The sequence below is a fragment of the Lepisma saccharinum genome, chromosome 22 (assembly GCF_977018435.1).
Source record: "Lepisma saccharinum chromosome 22, izLepSacc3.1, whole genome shotgun sequence".
NCBI lineage: Eukaryota > Metazoa > Arthropoda > Insecta > Zygentoma > Lepismatidae > Lepisma > Lepisma saccharinum.
The window spans coordinates 64087866-64109255 of record NC_139250.1 but is presented as its reverse complement, the minus strand read 5'-3'; the positions used below and the strand labels follow the sequence as shown (position 1 = coordinate 64109255).

Here is a 21390-nt window from a genome sequence, read left to right as displayed (position 1 = left end):
GTGGAGCCCCGCTCATCGCAAGATGTTCCCAGGATCAAACACGGTTTGATTTTGGGTCCCTTTTTTGAAGTGGAAAGTTCTGTGATTGGTCCACTTCTCCCCTTCATGGAAGACTCCCTCCTCATTTTCCCAGTTTCTTTTGACAGAGTTCCGCTCAACGGAAATGATGGGGACAAGTTTGAGGCTTATTCGAGGTGCCTGTCCGACATCTGGTTCATTCATTATATCCTGACATTTTTATAGCTTGACCTGGCTTCTTTCGATTAGCAAGGTTCCTTGTGCCGCACTGTGTTTTTACCCTTGGTTTCTTGCCTGGGGAAGAGGCAATAATTCAAGCAGTGACAGCTAAGATACCTTTGCCGACGAGGGGACGGAACCCAGCTGTGCAGAGGATTCAAACACACGGGCGAACTAGCCCTCCCAGTCAGCCTGGGGCAATTTTGCAACAGAGCCATCTAGTGGCCAAGTGGCGAACCGCTTGCGATTTCAGAACATGCTGGCGGCCGTATCTTTCGCCGTTGATAATACATGAAGTAGTAGTATTGATACTATTATTAGCACAAAATCATACAAATGAAGAGCTCATATGCCCGATTTGGCGACACTTAAAACTATGCCAAGATGCCCATATGCCCCAATTTCCCAAGTGTGCACATATTTAAATCTAAAGAATTTTGAGCCCTACTGTACAAATGAAGAATCATACAGTGTACAAATGAAGAGCTCATATGATTAAACAGCCCAATTTGGCTACACTTAAAACAATGTCAAGAGGAGCATATGCCCCAATCGGCCATGTGTGTACATATTTAAATCTAAATAATTTTGAGCCCTAGTGTACAAATGAAGAACCCCCCTCAGACAGATTTGGCCATGTGTGCAAAGGCTGAATCTCTCAGTTTGTTGTCCATAAGCTTGTCAAAAATATGCCCCTCTTGATATTGTTTTGGCTACACTTAAAACTAAGCCAAAAATGCTCATATGAGCTTTTGATTACACAATAATATAATGTAATATATGCTTAAATACTTGTTACCTGGAATATGCTCAATATTTTAATTGGACACCAGCCTCAACTCATATATCTAATACTAAGACAATGTAATATGCAGAGGCCTTCTAGAATTGCTCTGTGACTCTCTCATTTCTTACATCATAAACATATGATTTTTCACCTATAAGAATAACACTACATATGGTGTCATCAGGAAGTGTATCATGGAATTCACAGATAATTTTAATGTTTGTCCTGTCATTAACCACAACTTGTTTTCTTTTTGAAGTGTTGATGACAAACATGGGTCTCTGTGCTTTGAATTCATCTGGTGTGTAATACATGTCTGTATTGCCAGTAGTGACCCTTTTGTATGCTGTAAATGCTTCATATAATTTGAGGAAATCATCCTTGGACATGTTTAAATTATAATTTTCTCTAGGGAACACCTCATTTCTGCCATTTTTAAGATATATGTTCTTGATGTTGCAGCTATCAAATTTACTTGAATTTTTTTCCTGATTATTGTGTCTTCCAGTCTGAAACAGTACCACCACAAAATCTGGCATGTCATATTGTATACTGGAGAATGAATTTGTAGCATCAAACTCATAATAGGTACCAGTGGCAGGCTTCTGTACACATTGATATGTATAAAATTGTAAAGGTACCTGTGGATTTTTTATTATATCTGCTTTGTATTTAAGAGCATAACTGGCCTCATATTCAACAACCGGGATTCTTAGCTCCATAGTCTGAATAATGCATTTGCCTTCATCAGGTAGGGTATTAGGCAGAGCTTCCCCTGTAGAGTTTAATGTACTGTACCTCATCAAAGCATTATTATCATTGGCAGCTCTTCTAAATGTGATTCTTAAACCACCCTTCCACATAATATCTTTGTAATCTGAGAAGAATCCTGGCAACAGGCGCATGGGGAACAGCACTGTATGGCTTTTAGATATAATTTTATCACCAGCCTCAAATCCACCTATTTTGTAGTAAGAAGCCTCGGTCTTGGATAATTTTAGTGTGGCCAAAGCTGTAGAGGTAATGCCAGGGTAATCTACTCTGTTTATAACAACACCATGTTTTCTGATCTCAATTTCAGAGAACAGATGTGGCACAAAATTGTCCACCAATCTTATATTTGAATTTGCCGGATAATCTGTACCATCGAGCTTTACAACATCAAATTTGATGTATAGATCTGCTCTGTGGGGGTGTATAAAGCCATCCCCTACATTAAGATCAACCTCAATCTCTGTGTTGGGTTGATTTAAATTTGCAAAGGTCCTCCTGTTTGGGGGGAATGATTGTAGCTCATAACTCTCAATATTTTCCATTTTTTTTGTATGTATTTTTATTTAAATATTAATCTCTATGATTGCAGTTGTTGTGGCTCCAGCAAAATCAACTAATTCTTCTTTTTCATTAGTGACCATCAACTCAATGTAATCTATTCTATTATGACACACAGGAAAATATAATGTTGGTGATGGAGTGTATATGATGGGCTCCATAAATTCAGAGTTAGGTTTGAATGTTGCAATGATGCCAGTTTGTTCGTGAGTGCCTATGCCATTTGATTTGGTGATCATACCCTCGGCCACATTACAGTGAATATTTAGAGTCTCTATGGCTAAGAATTTAGGTATATTAATAGCAGTGTGTTTAATGGCCGGTTCAAGTTTTGTGTTGTTCTCAAAGCCTAACAGCTCTCCTATAGTACCCAGATCCACTGTTTCTGTAGCAGATACAATCTCTACTCTGTGAGTGACAGAATTTTGAGTTAATACTATACCTCTGGGTAACTGAGCATTTAAAGTGGAGAGATTATACTGCCCTGGAGTGATGACAATTTTTTGATCCCCTACTGCAATTGTGTTGTTGTGGTGTGTAATATTAGGGATCAAGTACATGCCATAAAATGCTCTGAGAGCTATTGTTTTGGGATACACTATATCATCATGTAATCTAAGTTTCAATATTGAATTTTGGCTGGTGAGATGGAATACCCCCATGATGTTTCAGATACCACAGGGCTTTTTGAAAATTTTCAATTGATGGTTTATTTATTTGAGACATATATCTAAGAACAGATAAACACAGATGTCCACAATTAACATCTTTGAAATTTTGAACACGGGCATTATTGTAATAAAGATTAGCTGATTTTAGATATTTTACTAAATTTTCAGGTGGAATACCTCCAAATGAATCAAACACAAATGCCTCATTTTTTAAATATTTAAGATAACAAATCCAGTGAGTGCCCTGATTTTTGTACTTATCCAAATTAACTATGCCACACTCTTTGTTGAGTGGTTGTTCTGGCAAAGAATCAGACATGTACACACCTCTAAAATTTTTGATGCCCAGTGGCTTGATTAAAGCTTCAATATCTTGGTTTGTAAGCGGCTCTTGTTTTTTTTAAACTTATTCATGGCTCTCTTAACACCTTTGCCTTGTTTTTCCATGGCCAGGTTATGGCGCTTCAATTCATCTAATTCTGCCTTATTCTTCTTGGCATCTATTACTGTTTTTGCTATGGCAGCTGATCCCGCAGCCAAGCTCCCCACAGCCCCAAGTGCTGCTAAGATGGCCGGGATAGTAAATATAAATCCACCCACATGTGATTTTTTCCTGGATTGCTGTAATTTTTTTTTAATTGGGGGGTACTAAGCAACATTTTCATACCATGGCCCTTGGCAAGACAAGAATTTTTTTTCTTGCGCTGCTTTTTGGTTAAAAGACTATCAATAGTTTTAAGAGATTTAAGACCTCCATAAGGTATCTGATACATAACACCCTTGGCCTTCATCCTAGGTTTATTATATACATATTCACAACCCCCACCCCAGTTTTTGTTTGGTGTTCATAGCTATGGTGGTCCCCAATGCTGCTATTCTTTCACTTAAAGAAGCATCTTTGCTTACAAATCTACCAAATGCAGCCTCTTCTAATTTCTTGTCTGCAACATGTCTCTTGTCAAGATCAGAATGTGTGTTGTATGCTGTGTCATGGTCTCTACAAGCAGCATCTAGGGGATTAACACCAGGATCACCTCTGTTTAATCTATGGTCCAATTTTGTACCGGGACCACAATACTGATAGCCTGGAATGTGTAGTTCAAATGGCAGCTTGTTTATAATGTCATTAACCAGCCCCCGACCCTCAGAGATATTCCAAAATTTAGGTGGTAGAGTATTAATAATTTTTCTAAGATATCCAATCCCCTTAATGTCATTCACTATAAAATTAGACAATTTTGTGCTTATCATGTCCATAATTCCAACCTTTTCATTGTAAAAATTGTGGTTGCCAGCATTTTCCTCCCCAGCTATCACCAGCAACCTATCTACAAGTTTCCTGACATCATCAACCCACACAAATTCTTTAGGCAGGGTGTTGTAATGTTTGATTCCACTACCTGTCTTGATCTGTGACCATATGGGCTTGATTAAGTTGTTGTATTTTGCTCCACTTCTAGACTTGACTTTTTTTTGTGTGGGATCATTGTTCTGGTATAGAGCATCTGATTTTATTAATATTTCTTTGTAATGTTCAGAATCTCATCTTGGAGAAAAAGGTGCTTTTGTTAAGTATCCTGGAACACCTGGATTGTGGGAACTGATGACTAAGAAGAGACCTGGCATAATGTTCATAATCTTGATTTGTATAGCTGCCAGGTCTCTTCTTAGTCATCAGTTCCCACAATCCAGGTGTTCCAGGATACTTAACAAAAGCACCTTTTTCTCCAAGATGAGATTCTGAACATTACAAAGAAATATTAATAAAATCAGATGCTCTATACCAGAACAATGATCCCACACAAAAAAAAGTCAAGTCTAGAAGTGGAGCAAAATACAACAACTTAATCAAGCCCATATGGTCACAGATCAAGACAGGTAGTGGAATCAAACATTACAACACCCTGCCTAAAGAATTTGTGTGGGTTGATGATGTCAGGAAACTTGTAGATAGGTTGCTGGTGATAGCTGGGGAGGAAAATGCTGGCAACCACAATTTTTACAATGAAAAGGTTGGAATTATGGACATGATAAGCACAAAATTGTCTAATTTTATAGTGAATGACATTAAGGGGATTGGATATCTTAGAAAAATTATTAATACTCTACCACCTAAATTTTGGAATATCTCTGAGGGTCGGGGGCTGGTTAATGACATTATAAACAAGCTGCCATTTGAACTACACATTCCAGGCTATCAGTATTGTGGTCCCGGTACAAAATTGGACCATAGATTAAACAGAGGTGATCCTGGTGTTAATCCCCTAGATGCTGCTTGTAGAGACCATGACACAGCATACAACACACATTCTGATCTTGACAAGAGACATGTTGCAGACAAGAAATTAGAAGAGGCTGCATTTGGTAGATTTGTAAGCAAAGATGCTTCTTTAAGTGAAAGAATAGCAGCATTGGGGACCACCATAGCTATGAACACCAAACAAAAACTGGGGTGGGGGTTGTGAATATGTATATAATAAACCTAGGATGAAGGCCAAGGGTGTTATGTATCAGATACCTTATGGAGGTCTTAAATCTCTTAAAACTATTGATAGTCTTTTAACCAAAAAGCAGCGCAAGAAAAAAAATTCTTGTCTTGCCAAGGGCCATGGTATGAAAATGTTGCTTAGTACCCCCCAATTAAAAAAAAATTACAGCAATCCAGGAAAAAATCACATGTGGGTGGATTTATATTTACTATCCCGGCCATCTTAGCAGCACTTGGGGCTGTGGGGAGCTTGGCTGCGGGATCAGCTGCCATAGCAAAAACAGTAATAGATGCCAAGAAGAATAAGGCAGAATTAGATGAATTGAAGCGCCATAACCTGGCCATGGAAAAACAAGGCAAAGGTGTTAAGAGAGCCATGAATAAGTTTAAAAAAAACAAGAGCCGCTTACAAACCAAGATATTGAAGCTTTAATCAAGCCACTGGGCATCAAAAATTTTAGAGGTGTGTACATGTCTGATTCTTTGCCAGAACAACCACTCAACAAAGAGTGTGGCATAGTTAATTTGGATAAGTACAAAAATCAGGGCACTCACTGGATTTGTTATCTTAAATATTTAAAAAATGAGGCATTTGTGTTTGATTCATTTGGAGGTATTCCACCTGAAAATTTAGTAAAATATCTAAAATCAGCTAATCTTTATTACAATAATGCCCGTGTTCAAAATTTCAAAGATGTTAATTGTGGACATCTGTGTTTATCTGTTCTTAGATATATGTCTCAAATAAATAAACCATCAATTGAAAATTTTCAAAAAGCCCTGTGGTATCTGAAACATCATGGGGGTATTCCATCTCACCAGCCAAAATTCAATATTGAAACTTAGATTACATGAAGATATAGTGTATCCCAAAACAATAGCTCTCAGAGCATTTTATGGCATGTACTTGATCCCTAATATTACACACCACAACAACACAATTGCAGTAGGGGATCAAAAAATTGTCATCACTCCAGGGCAGTATAATCTCTCCACTTTAAATGCTCAGTTACCCAGAGGTATAGTATTAACTCAAAATTCTGTCACTCACAGAGTAGAGATTGTATCTGCTACAGAAACAGTGGATCTGGGTACTATAGGAGAGCTGTTAGGCTTTGAGAACAACACAAAACTTGAACCGGCCATTAAACACACTGCTATTAATATACCTAAATTCTTAGCCATAGAGACTCTAAATATTCACTGTAATGTGGCCGAGGGTATGATCACCAAATCAAATGGCATAGGCACTCACGAACAAACTGGCATCATTGCAACATTCAAACCTAACTCTGAATTTATGGAGCCCATCATATACACTCCATCACCAACATTATATTTTCCTGTGTGTCATAATAGAATAGATTACATTGAGTTGATGGTCACTAATGAAAAAGAAGAATTAGTTGATTTTGCTGGAGCCACAACAACTGCAATCATAGAGATTAATATTTAAATAAAAATACATACAAAAAAAATGGAAAATATTGAGAGTTATGAGCTACAATCATTCCCCCCAAACAGGAGGACCTTTGCAAATTTAAATCAACCCAACACAGAGATTGAGGTTGATCTTAATGTAGGGGATGGCTTTATACACCCCCACAGAGCAGATCTATACATCAAATTTGATGTTGTAAAGCTCGATGGTACAGATTATCCGGCAAATTCAAATATAAGATTGGTGGACAATTTTGTGCCACATCTGTTCTCTGAAATTGAGATCAGAAAACATGGTGTTGTTATAAACAGAGTAGATTACCCTGGCATTACCTCTACAGCTTTGGCCACACTAAAATTATCCAAGACCGAGGCTTCTTACTACAAAATAGGTGGATTTGAGGCTGGTGATAAAATTATATCTAAAAGCCATACAGTGCTGTTCCCCATGCGCCTGTTGCCAGGATTCTTCTCAGATTACAAAGATATTATGTGGAAGGGTGGTTTAAGAATCACATTTAGAAGAGCTGCCAATGATAATAATGCTTTGATGAGGTACAGTACATTAAACTCTACAGGGGAAGCTCTGCCTAATACCCTACCTGATGAAGGCAAATGCATTATTCAGACTATGGAGCTAAGAATCCCGGTTGTTGAATATGAGGCCAGTTATGCTCTTAAATACAAAGCAGATATAATAAAAAATCCACAGGTACCTTTACAATTTTATACATATCAATGTGTACAGAAGCCTGCCACTGGTACCTATTATGAGTTTGATGCTACAAATTCATTCTCCAGTATACAATATGACATGCCAGATTTTGTGGTGGTACTGTTTCAGACTGGAAGACACAATAATCAGGAAAAAAATTCAAGTAAATTTGATAGCTGCAACATCAAGAACATATATCTTAAAAATGGCAGAAATGAGGTGTTCCCTAGAGAAAATTATAATTTAAACATGTCCAAGGATGATTTCCTCAAATTATATGAAGCATTTACAGCATACAAAAGGGTCACTACTGGCAATACAGACATGTATTACACACCAGATGAATTCAAAGCACAGAGACCCATGTTTGTCATCAACACTTCAAAAAGAAAACAAGTTGTGGTTAATGACAGGACAAACATTAAAATTATCTGTGAATTCCATGATACACTTCCTGATGACACCATATGTAGTGTTATTCTTATAGGTGAAAAATCATATGTTTATGATGTAAGAAATGAGAGAGTCACAGAGCAATTCTAGAAGGCCTCTGCATATTACATTGTCTTAGTATTAGATATATGAGTTGAGGCTGGTGTCCAATTAAAATATTGAGCATATTCCAGGTAACAAGTATTTAAGCATATATTACATTATATTATTGTGTAATCAAAAGCTCATATGAGCATTTTTGGCTTAGTTTTAAGTGTAGCCAAAACAATATCAAGAGGGGCATATTTTTGACAAGCTTATGGACAACAAACTGAGAGATTCAGCCTTTGCACACATGGCCAAATCTGTCTGAGGGGGGTTCTTCATTTGTACACTAGGGCTCAAAATTATTTAGATTTAAATATGTACAGTCATGGAAAAAAGTTCTTCCCCATAAGGCTTTAATAGGAGCAAGTAATGCAGGAGGGTAGGCAACACATATTGCACCCTTCGATGATCGGGTGATTTTGCCTGTCTTAACACCGATAAATGTGTTCCACGCGAAGGTCAACATGACAGGAAAGCAAAGAGGGTCACGTGACTATTGGTTACGTGGAGTGTTGTGCTTCTCCACGTCCCCAGTTCTTGATCCACATTGCAGAAAAAGTAGAGCTGCATGCAATATATGAAAATAGGTTGTTTTCAACTACACGCTTAATTATGATTTTCCCAATTGTAAATCTATCAGACGTGTCTCCCGATTTAGTCGGGACAGTCTTTTACTTTGAATTCCTGTTTGTCATAGGCGTAACTTGACGGGAGCAGAAAGGGCATTTGTAACCCCCCCCCAAAAAATCAGGTTTCTTAAAGCTGCTAAAACAGGAATTAAATACTATGATTTGACGCGTCCAAAAAAAGTATTATATTGAAAGATTTTTCCCAAATACGTAGATAGCAATTTAATACTTTGAAAGTGTCTCAGATTTGTTTATTGTCACAACTTAGTGTGGCACAGATCTACTACAAAAGTGGAATTTCGTAACAGAAATATGAACCCACTCCTTTTATTTCGTAGCCGATTTCATCTTGAAACTGAAATTAAGAATATTAGTTAACAATGTCATTGGTAAACAATAAAAAAATGTGTTAGACCCAATTCTTTAATACCTTATCATAATCTTTATCGCAAGTTTAAATTTTGTTGTAAGTCCACTTTATGCAAAAAAGAAAAAAAAGGTAAAGTTCTCACCTGTGCTTGGCGCTACGCCATGAAGGCGTATAGGGGGTGTGGGGGTAACGCCCCACACTTTCTTGATTCGTTCGTGCGTGGGGGTGATGTGATCAGCATCACGCCCCTGACCGCCTTTACCCCCAGGGTTTCCCCCAGGTACCCATGTCATTCGACGCTGGGTGGGCGCTGGGGCCGCTTCCAACGTTAGAAAAGTTCGCGGGCTTGAACCGGCCGGGAATCGAACCCGGGACCTATAGCACGGTAGTCAGACGCGTTACCGACTGAGTCACCGGCACAGACAGACTAATCTGAAGTCCATACAGTTTAAAGTGGGATCCGAACCACTATGTGCGATCACCTGGTATCGTACCCCAGACCCCTTGATTACAAGGCCTTCCACTACGCCATCAGTGAGGCGCACACAATCTTTGTATTATAAGAGGTTGTTTAACGTTGCTATGCCTCTATGGATTATATTTAGCCAGTATTCGAGCACATAGCGTCAGATTTCATAGAATATAAGCTTCTCTTCCATGTTTATGGTTTCCTGTCTGCAGTAGAAAAACTGGCAGGTTCCCATAGCTTTTCTTTCAATAGTCTTCCAATGGTTGCATATCATATCACTCAAATTTGATTCATTCGTTTCGAACACAGTGGGATCGTGGGCGCCTTGTAATTAAGGGATCCCGGGTTCGATACTCGGTGGAGGAACATAGTGGTTCGGATCCCCCTTTAAACTGTAGGTCCATTCACGATTAGCCTAACAGGACATAAAGTGGACTTAAGACACCAAATCAAGCAACCAACACAATCCCGTTATTGTCCAGATTATCGAATCCAGAACCTTCGTCGCGAATAACATAAGCAGGAAGACAACGTGAAATAACCGAACAGAAACAGAACCTAAAACCTACATCGGATAGATTGGATTAAGTCGACGATACAGCACGGGTTCTGAAATGAAAAAGAATACGAAAGTTGAAGGACCTCTATACGCACCCACTTTTCCTCCACTCAATGGGGAAGATATCCTTGTAGCTGAGAAGCCTTTACGTAGGAGTGCCCTGAGGGAACTTCAAGGCCACGATGATAAAGTGTTTTACGTGCAATGACGGGACCAAAACATACGTCAGATAGCTGTGTTCCTCCTTATTTCGTACGCCATTGATAACTGGAACACGTGACCTCGTCTTTGGTAGAGCTGAAGCCTGCTTACTTGCCACCATCCTTTAGTTCAGTGACCTTCGCCCGTAGTCAGCAAGAGTGAATGACTCACCATATACTTGTTGTCTGTGAGGCTACACAAGAATAGATATTTCGTCAGTGGCTGTAAGTATTGTTTCATCTGCAGTTATATCAGTTAACATTTCAATAATTTCCTTCCTAATGGTTACGTTAGTGATAAACATGTAAATTAGTTCTCGAGAGTGAACGTTTTATCTATTTGAACGGGGGATTTTTATACAGCCTGCATGTATTATTTTTTCCTGAAACAAGAAGAAATTCGAAGACGCAAAAAGAGTTGTATAAGAGTAGTTAACAAAAGGAAAAAAAGAAGAAGAAAATGTAAATGCTCAAATAAATTATGGTAGAGATCGAGTGAATAACATTTTGTCATGGGGCCTCCTTGATGGCGTAGTGATAACGTCGTTGCCTTGTAATCAGTGGATCCCGGGTTTGATACACGGTGGATGCACATAGTGGTTAGTATCCCACTTTAAACTGAAGGTCGAGTCCAGATTAGCATATCTGTGCACCAAACCAAAACTAAGAAAGAAATTGTCACAGTGTAAGAAAATTTCATGTTCAACCAGATACGAAACAAAAGGGAATAATATATTGCAGGTTAGAGTTCACATCTGTAGCATCTAACCAGCACAATTATGAATCGCAACATATCGTATCAGATCCATTTTTATTATACATGTATGATAATATAAGAGAAGTAGAGGAAAGAGAAAACCAAGCGAAACACGGACGCCTTCTCCAGAATTTCAAATCTCGTTACATAAGGTTCTGGGTTGGAGTCCCGAACAGGCATGACTTTCTTGTTCTTGCCCTTTTATCTGCTTCATTTCATCATAATTCATCGTTATGGTTTACCTGCAGGGGAAGAATAATGACAATAATTGCCAATACAAAGCCAATGACAAACAGAACAACTCGATTACGGAGGTGCCAAGAAGAAACGAGACTTGACAGTGTCTCCGTCTCTCTGTATGTCGAATTGAAAATTGCTCTCCCGTTCTCGGTCTCGATTAGTTAAATATAGAAATCGAAAATGTATGTGAATGAATATACATGTATTTCATATATTCCGGTTTTGTAGGAGATTTCGTGAGAGATGAAATAAGTACTCTTCCATCGTATTTATTTTTATAATTTTTATTCCCTGTTCGATGATCGCGACGATAAGGACGAGTGACCATTACATGAAATTGATGACGAAATAGGCAAACACCCCCGACAAGGACGGTACTCAAACCCGGGAACTTTGGCGACGATATCGAATGTCAATCACTTAATGAGCTTGACCACCGAGCCTGCTTAATGTTGTTTCTGTCAGGTAATTCGTAATAATATCCCACATTCACTATCATTTGCTTCATAATTTATCTTATTGTTGTGATTAACCTGAATTCAAAGAATTAGTTGAAAGGCAAAAATGCAAGATTGAATGTCTCTGATGTTACTTCGTGCCGAATAATATGACGTGGTATTATGATATGAATTTTTTAATCATATAATATGCCTATTCATTCCATTGATTGATCCCAATGGAGCACACAAAATATGGTATAATGTCCACTCCATGGAGGAGTGGTTAGCACAGCGCGCTACGATGCCATGGGTCCCTGGTTAGAATCTCGACTTGGGCGTGGGTGTCCTTGGTGAGTGTCCCTTCATCAATTTCATCATAGCATCATTCATCTTCATCGTCGCTATTTGCCAAAAGTGAAAGAATAGCAAATCTAAATAACAAACATCCAATCAAATCGAACATCTCTACCGATTTAATTCTATACGGTACCGAATTCCCACTTTATTACTGCATCTTAAGTCATTTTACAGCATCTCAATTGTTTTCCGATTCGAAAACATTTGGAATGTTGTTTTGTGCAGTTGATTGTGCATTGTTTCGTTGTTTGGATTGTTTAATTAACGTCGCATTAATTAGTTTTAGACCAATCGTGACGGGGGAAGCAAGAGCACAAAGAAAGCGAAAAAGACAAGGAAGAGACCACGGCTTTCTTTAAAGATAGCATCCCGTGAATACAACTCAAGTGACTGCAGAATATTATGAATAAAATTTATTTCGCTTTTTCCTTTTATTTCTGTTTCAGTTATTTTACTTCGCTTTTCTTCTACCACTCGCGTTACTCGTGTCGGTGAGGAAGAATTATAAACTCGTGAAATGGACGATGGTACAAAAAAATATATGCCTCTCCCACGGTTCGATTTGGTTTGGTTTGATTTGGTGTTTTAAGTCCACTTTATGCGCAGTAAGGCTAATCGGGACTGGACCTACAGTTTAAAGTGGGATCCGAACCATTTGTGCCTCCACCGGGTATCGAACCCGGGACTCCCACGGTTCGAAACTGTCAGTACAAAATATTGTCTTATTTTTAAAATTTACGGGCAAATATGGTTTGTCACGTAGCAATTTTCGCTTATCTCTTTTTCAAGGGGTTCCATTGCCTCTCTGATGTCGTAGTGGTAACGTCTTCGCCATGTAATGAAAGGCTTCCGAATTCAATACCAAATAGAGACGCATTTGGTTCGGATCCCACTTTAATCTGTAGGTCCAGTGCATGAACTGGACTTAAAACAATTAACGTGTGGCATGTGGTCTGTGATGAGAACCATCATTTAAGCGAACCTTCTTGACAATGACTCTAATATCACTTGAAAGAATAGTATTTCCTTACGAGTAGCTCTTGTCAAGAAACCAGTTGCTGAAATTTTCTTCTGGAGGCATCGTAGCACCCAGCTGTTTGTTGTGGCTGGGGCACGAGTCATGTGACTCATGCTATCAAAGCTCAATCCTTCCCGAGAACTCGGAATCACCAGGCAAACTTAAGCGAATATTTTGTTATTTGGGTTGCATAAACAATAGGCTTTAAGACGTTACGAAATTCTACGTCCCGTGGCCCAGGTATTATTTTCTAAGACTGTACACACATGGCCGATTGGGGCATATGCTCCTCTTGACATTGTTTTAAGTGTAGCCAAATCGGGCTGTTTAATCATATGAGCTCTTCATTTGTACACTGTATGATTCTTCATTTGTACACTAGGGCTCAAAATTCTTTAGATTTAAATATGTGCACACTTGGGAAATTGGGGCATATGGGCATCTTGGCATAGTTTTAAGTGTGGCCAAATCGGGCATATGAGCTCTTCATTTGTATGATTTTGTGCTAATAATAGTATCAATACTACTACTACATGAGTTTTTTAAACAAGCATTTTTGGCTGTGCAAGTGTCTTTTTAAAAAAAAAGCCCTTTCTAGATTGATCACATAAGAATTGAGCATTACATTAGTATGCATCATAATGGCCATTTTCGTTTGTGCTACCCGCAAATCGCAAAACTATTCTGTGCTTATTTACGTATTTTCTTATGGGAAATTGGAAAAAAAAAGCAATTTGTGCACATTTATCAAATTGAAATTGCATAAATGTGTCATGTACTCAAAGTTTCATTAAGTTTTTACTTCGTGTTTTCAGGCAAATTTTTGTCCTAAAACGTTATATTCAACAAAGAAAGAAAACGTTAAATTTAAGCGCTTTTCACAGCGTCCTTCGCCAAACTCCACCGCCCTCTTAGTTCCTTAGTGTGATTTTGTATGATATGATATGATATTTATTGATATTGGTACGAGCCTTTCGGCTGTGCGTATCTTACAATATTGTTACATAAACACCCCGACCTTAAACATGCACCCCCTTTATCATACATTCAGAAACATTGATAAAGAGAAACATTTGGAAAATAATTACATACTATGTACATATATAAATAGCAATGTGGTCCTCTTCTTACATTTGAGATTGTTCATTTTCACAACACTGCACTACATGCTCCACCTATGCCTGAGCCACTGCTGTTCCGTACCCTTCACTTTCACTGACTCCTTGCAGCATTTTCCTGCGCTCCCTCCAAACTGCATGTAAATAGGAGCCCAGGGCTTTGATATTTACATTCGTTATACCACTCCTCTCCTCCCTACATATAGCCTGGATGGTCTGCTCAATGTTGTCCCTTGCACTGTCCCCCCATTTGCGTTGTCTGAGGGGTGCCGACCAAACACACTCATGTAGGATGTGAGCCCTCGTCTCCTCTTCGCCGCATAACGTGCAGATGGCACGACCGTCCGGTCCCTTGAGTTTGTGTTGCCTCCACCCCCCTAGCAGGAACCAGGCGAATCCACTTCTTTGCTGGTACGTACACGTATCAATGTATCGTTTTCTCCCCCATTCCACCCACGCCCCTGGCGGTTGTGCGGCGACGAGCGTTACCTTCTCCCTACATTCTGCCATGATGTCTTGCCTGCTACTGTCCACCAATCTCTCCCTTATGATTTGCAACATCCCAGTTTCGCACCTCCCGCCCCTCACCTCTTCCCACAGTTCCCCCAGACCCATTCTGTACAAGTCGTCCTTAATCCCACTTGCCCAGTGGCGTGCGAACCCTTCCTCAATCTGAACTCGCAGACACTGTTCTTTCAGTGAGTCTCCGGCCCCTTGTTCCAGCTTCATCCAGTACTTGAAGCATCTCATTCTCGCTTCGACATCCTCTCTGTGTTTTCCCATATCCCTCAGGACGCCACACGTGCTTGCACTCGTACTGATTCCCAGTATTTGTTTTAAAAACCGCGCTTGTATCTGATTTGCTACTCGCCCCCCTACCCTCCCCCATAGTTCCGCGCCGTAAAATAGGGTTGCTTTCACCGTTGCTTCATAAATTTGGTCCAGCAATCTTACACTGACTGTAGGGACTTTCCGTTGCAGTCGCTCTACCTTGCCCAGCCCATAAGAAGCCTTTCCCTTTCTGCCTTCGATGTGCTTTGTCCACTCCCCTGCCATACTCAGCGTGATGCCTAGATACGTGAAACGTTTGACCCTTTCAAGCTCGGAATCCCCATAGGTCCACCGCTCCATTGCTGCGAAAACATAACCTTTCTTGAACGCCATTATTTTAGTTTTTCGTGTATTTACCTTCAACTTCCATGTTGTGCAATATTGTTTAAGTCTGTTCAATCCCCGCTGTAACCCCTGTACTTCGTATGATATTAAAACGAGATCATCAGCATAGAGAAGCATTGGTATCGGTGTCCCGACTATCTCCGGTGTTTCAGCTCCTTCTTCTCCCACGAAGCTAGCAACGTCATTAATAAAAAGAATGAAAAGTAAAGGTGAAAGTATGCATCCCTGTTTGACGCCTACCGTGCTCTCGTGCTGCCCAGACACCACCCCCTGCCCACATTTGACACAAAATTTGACCCCTCTGTACATATTCATTAGCGTATTAATCATTCTAGCCGAAACCCCCATGTCCCATAACTTCCCCCATAGCATTTGCCTATTGATAGAGTCAAACGCCTTTTCGAAGTCAACAAAACAGCAATATAATTTCCCCCTTTTCTCGTTTAATTTGCTTTGGATCAATGTGTTCAGGACAAAAACATTATCTACAGTGCTATAATTGGACCTGAAACCAGCCTGCAGGGGAGTCAGTTTATCAAAAATATCGGCCCATTTTCTTAATCTGCTGTATAGAATACTACAATATACTTTCCCTAACACGGGCAGGAGAGAAATACCTCTGTAATTGTTAGTGTCATTTACATCCCCTTTCCCCTTGTATAGAGGACAAATAACGCTCGTTTTCCATATTTTGGGGAAGGTTCCACTATTGAAGATGTTGTTGAGCAGAGACCTTCCCGTTTCTGCCAATCGCTCGTTACAATTCAGCACCTTCACGAGATCTGGCCCGATTCCATCAATACCCGCCGCCTTGCCGGTCCTCAGCGAGCGAACAGCCGCATCATATTCCAGCCTCGACACACTTTCGTCAAGGATTGGGACAAAAGTACCCAGGATCCTGCCCTCGTTTGGAATAGCCCCTGAACCCCCCTCCCCTTCCAGCAGCTTGAGAAAATGATCCTCCCAGCTCCGTGCAGAGATACTGCCTATTGTGTACCGACTCCCTTGCAGGTTTCGAATAATCCGCCACAAGTCCCTCGTATCCCGGCCCTGGATGGCCTCCTGAAGAGCCCTCACTTTCCTCTCCCCCCACTTCTCCCTCTCCCTCTCCAAAACTTGCGCGTAACGCCGGCGTTCTTCTAAGTAATTTAATCTAGACTGCTCAGTTTTGCGAGCACGGAATTGCCTTAGAGACCGATCCAATATTCGTTTCTGCATCTTACATACATCATTATACCACGTGTCAGCCGTGCTGGGAACTTGTTGACATGTGTCCCGCAACATGTGCCTCGCTGCTCGCATTATGATGTGGTAATATACAGAGACCCCTCTTTCCACTTCGCCTTCGCCCAACGCTCTTTCCATTTCCCTCGTAAGCATAACCGCTATATCATCTTGCAACCCTTGTTGAAACCACTCTAGCCCCTCCTCTGAAATCTTATATTGCCTCAGAATCGAGGTTTCCTGTTCTTTCTGCCAAGGAATCGCCATTGCATTAAGATTAACCGCGGTTGGACACTCCACTTCCAACACCAACGGGAAGTGCCGACTTTCTGTCCGCTCGTCAACATAGAACTCCGCCACCCTATTGGCCAATCCGCAAGTTGAAAAAATATAATCAATCACAGACATCCCGGCTTCGCACACAAATGTGAAATCTCCCTCGAAATCCCTCCCGTATTTCCCGTTCATGACCTCTAGTTCAAAACTCTCCGCCAGGTTGAGCAACTTTCTCCCTTCCGCATTTATTTGTCGATCTAGGCTTCGTCTGACCCTCCCTCCCCCCTCTTCCCCGTTCGTCATGCAATCCTCCCCTCCAATTCTCGCATTAAAGTCCCCCAGCAACAGCACGTCCGTCTGCGGATATTTATCTTCGACAAGGTGCAGAAAATCAGCTACTCGCTCGAAGAATCTGTCATTGTGATACTTGGACGAGACTGGTTGGTTATAAAGTGCAATCAAACATAATTTAATATTGTCTATACACAGGTGCACGCCTAGAATCCCATTACAGTCAATCTCTATTTTAGTCAGTTGCGCCCGTAGGCTTTCCTTCACGAGCACCATCAGCCCCCCTGGACACCGCCCCCTCCCAGCCCGTCTCTTCATGATCTGTGCATACCCCACCATTCCCAGACCCTGCGGCGTCTCCGCCGTGCTAAACCACGTTTCCACAAATACCACAATGTCAAATTCGGTGACGTATCTACAGAATTCAGACCGAGAAAGTTTGCCCTGCAATCCCCCCACATTCCAGCTAAGAATTTTCAAAACACGTTTCGAAAACGCTCGGGGTTCGTCACCAATCTCACCACCCCCCACCCCCTTTTCTCCCAAATGTCGCGTAAACTCACCTGGTTCCTGCCTGATGCTCCCTTCGTTTACAGCCGGGTCCAAAGGTCACGGCACGCCTCCCCTGCTTCGACTCCGCAACCTGGGATCTCCTCTTGGGTTGAATTCCTGGAAACGTTCCTGGGCTTTCCGGTTCACTAACCCCCTTCCCCAAGCACCAGTACCCCCGGCGGAGTTTGTTTCCTGGGGGCGCCTTTCTCCTGTGCCGTTGTCCTCTTCTTGTCCACCAGAGGCTCCATTATCCCTTTCGTTTGCGCTGTTGCCATATCTTCCGCCCTCTCCGGCAGCACCACGCAGATCGTCGCGTCCTCTCCGTTGTCCCACACAAATAATGTCCGAGCAATCGTCGTTCGTCTTGTAAACATATTCGTCTACAATCAGCTTGTCGTAAGATACGTACGCGCGTCTCCCTTCCCTCCTGGCATCTAACATGTGTCCCGTGAGCACTTGTCGCTGCTGCGCAATTCTGGGTGAATAATCTTCTCTTACGTACACGGATGTGCCGCGTAGTTTCCTCCGATTCGCCAATATCTGCTCCTTCCTTTTGTAATGATGCAGCTTCACTATAATGGGTCTGCAGCCGGCCACCTTGTAATTAAGCCTGTGAGCTCTCTCGACAGCCTCCTGGTCGAGCTCTACCCCCATCTTCTCCCTCACCAGCTTCCTGATTTTGTCCTCACACTGTTGCCAGGTCTCACGGCCAGTTTCTTCCATGCCATCGAAAATAAGGTTGTTCCTTTTCGAGTGGCCGATGATTCTGTCCACGTCAGCCTCCGTTGCACAAAGCCTACGCCACAGATCTTCGTTCTCCTCCCGCAGAGAGTGGTTCTCTCTCTCGAGCTCCTCTAGCCTCCTTCCAATGGATGCTAGCCCCGTCTCGATATTCGCCGTCTTCTCGTACACCTCTTGTAGTGTTCCCAGTTTGTCATTAATATTCTTGATAGCCGACGGTACACTGTCCAGAGCTTTAAGCTTGTCCAAGATGCAGTCCAATTCGTCTCCCGAGTTTGGACCCGGGTTCAACTCCACGCCGCCTATCACTAGCAGCATGGTAAGCAGGATGGCACAAATGGCCGTCTCTGTGTGCACGTTTCCTTTATGTACGTCGAAGGATTTCCGAGCACTTGAGCATCTACGGGCGTTCCATCGCCCCACACGCGCTCTCCACACAGCAAGCTCCGTCCCCATCTTAAGAGCTGTCACCCGGCAACGTCGCAAATAGCACCACTCGAAAAACACGTCCGTCCTCTACGGCGGTCGGCAAACACCTTTCGCATTGCCAAGCGTTAACTCGTCATGCCAATGACGAGTGGTCTCATCAAGAGGATAAATGATGAATAGTTTACATCACCCCATTGATTAATTGGTTAACAGTTTAGGTATTCATAATATCCCACGAACTCAGGGACGTAGCTAGGCTGATCAGTTCGGGGGGGGGGGGGGGGGCAAAACTTAAGATTTTTTTCTATCAAACCATTAAAAACTAACAAACTATTAATATACCATATATATGTACAGTATGTGTGTGTGCTTTATTTATATATATATATATATATATATATATAAATAAATATATATACATATATTGTTGAAAGAGAACATTATATTCTCCTGTAGCCCCCTAAAATGTACGAATATAGACTCGCGAAATCCACGGCCATTATTCGGGAATCTAAATGCACAATGAACGCATTAACTTAATGGCATCTAGACAGTCTTTAAAAATCCATGTATTTTCTCTTATGTCAGATTTGAGATACCAAGAACAATGGCATTAGTCGTTACTCCTTAGATTTGTAAATTTGCTCGAAGAAAATTGAGAAGTAAAGAAAACTCTCTTCCGTGGGTTTAGGTATAAAAGGGTGCTGGAATCAGGTGTACAATTATGACAACGGTCCGAAAATGAAATGTTTGTGTAATGAGTTGCCATCTATATTGTATATACCAGAATCGAATCCGGAGGCCTTTATTGCAAGGCGACACCCTTAACCACTATTCTATGAGACATGCACGAGTTTTTTGTGGCGTCGTACTGTTCACATTGGAGAATGATGACGATATATACGAAATTTTATGCTCACATCTAGTTTCTTAAAAGTAATCTTCTTTGCGCGTGCAAAACTGAATATATGATGGCAATAGAAACAACAAAATTCCCGCGCGCTCAAATTATTGCGTTTTAGTCTTTCAAGGTTCGATTCCTGGTAGGAACTCCAAAATTTCTGTGATGGCCTAACATCGTGAGGACAATTGAGAAGCTACTTGAAATCAATATGTAAGCGATTTCCACTCTCAAAGCTAGATGGGACTCGATGTGATGACCACGCGTCACCGAATGGAAAAACACTTCGGAGGCTTTGTCCATCAAAATTAATTTTACTGAATAACTGTACTTTTCTTTAGAGGACCTAAACATGGCTTTTTTGCAGAGTGCAATGTTGTTTCCTTTCACCCTACTTTTATAGTTTTTCATTCAAAGGATTCCACTCCCGAAGCATGAGCGTGACACACTACGAAACCAGAGGTCCAAGGTTCGGACCTTGGACAGGTGTGGTTGCATCATGTCTCGCATCGCTATTCCTTCGGATCATCATTCAGTCTCATCGTCGCATTTAACACAAGAGGTAGAAAAGCGGCGTAAAATAACGAAACAGACATTATTGATTGACTTGGTTCATTTTACTTCACTTGTCTGACACTTTTTGGCTAATCGTGAAGATGAGAAGGAATTAAGATTAACTTGATGAAAGGACCATCACAAAGAAGACACATTCTCAGGTCGGGATTCGAACACGGGACATTCTGCTTCGTAGCGTAACCTGCTAACCACTCCAACACGGAGTTGTCGGCCCAAATAGAAATGTAAATTAGGAAACGCCGTGTTGAATTTGCAGCAACAGAGTTCACCAGCAAGGGCAAATGATTTTCGCTCCCACTAGGATAGGCAAATAACAGAAAATGCTTGATAAGTAATTTGGCTCTCCGTATTTCATGATATTATTATGTAAGCAACTATTATTCGCTATATACCTTTGGATAAATTTTATTTGTATGTGTAGTCAACTTTTCCGCCTAAGCAGCAGCCACAGCGTCTGCATTTGCGGGTGGAGGCCAGGGTTGTTAAAGGTTCGGGAATTTTAAATCAGTTCAATTCCGGTCCAGGAGAGAAAATCAGCAAGCGTAAATGGGTTCTGGACCGTAATGAACCTTTTCATTTGTAAAGTTTTCAATTCGGTCCAGGAATATTCTTCCCAGATGAATTTCAATTCGGTCCAGGAAATTTATTTCTTGATGAATTTAAATACGGTCAAGGAACATTTTTTTCCGGATCAGTTTAAATAGGGTCAAAGTTCCGTATTGAAATGAAACAATTCGCAACTTGGTACGAATTTAGATTGCGCGAGAAAATAGATTCCGGTCGTATAATGGGATTAGAATGTATCCGTTCCCTAATCTTTAACAATCCCAGGGTTGTTAATGGTCCAGGTATTGTAA

General features: G+C 41.0%; 1 protein-coding gene across 1 annotated transcript; it reads right to left on the bottom strand.

Annotated features, from left to right (window-relative positions):
* Positions 1-214: 214 nt before the first annotated feature.
* LOC146004900 (uncharacterized) lies at positions 215-17673 on the bottom strand. Its single transcript, XM_083143927.1, has 2 exons — positions 16161-17673; positions 215-312 (listed from the first exon to the last, which is right to left on the bottom strand). Exons 1-2 carry the CDS (start codon positions 17671-17673, stop codon positions 215-217), a joined length of 1611 nt encoding a protein of 536 aa, XP_083000053.1.
* Between the last annotated feature and the right edge of the window lie 3717 nt (positions 17674-21390).

Coding starts and splice junctions, on each gene's coding strand:
- LOC146004900 (XM_083143927.1), bottom strand. CDS start 17,673: ATGGTGGGGTATGCACAGATCATGAAGAGACGGGCTGGGAGGGGGCGG. Junction 313..16,160: donor TGACACTAACAATTACAGAG/GTATTTCTCTCC, acceptor CCTCTTCCCCAG/GCAAGAAACCAAGGGTAAAA.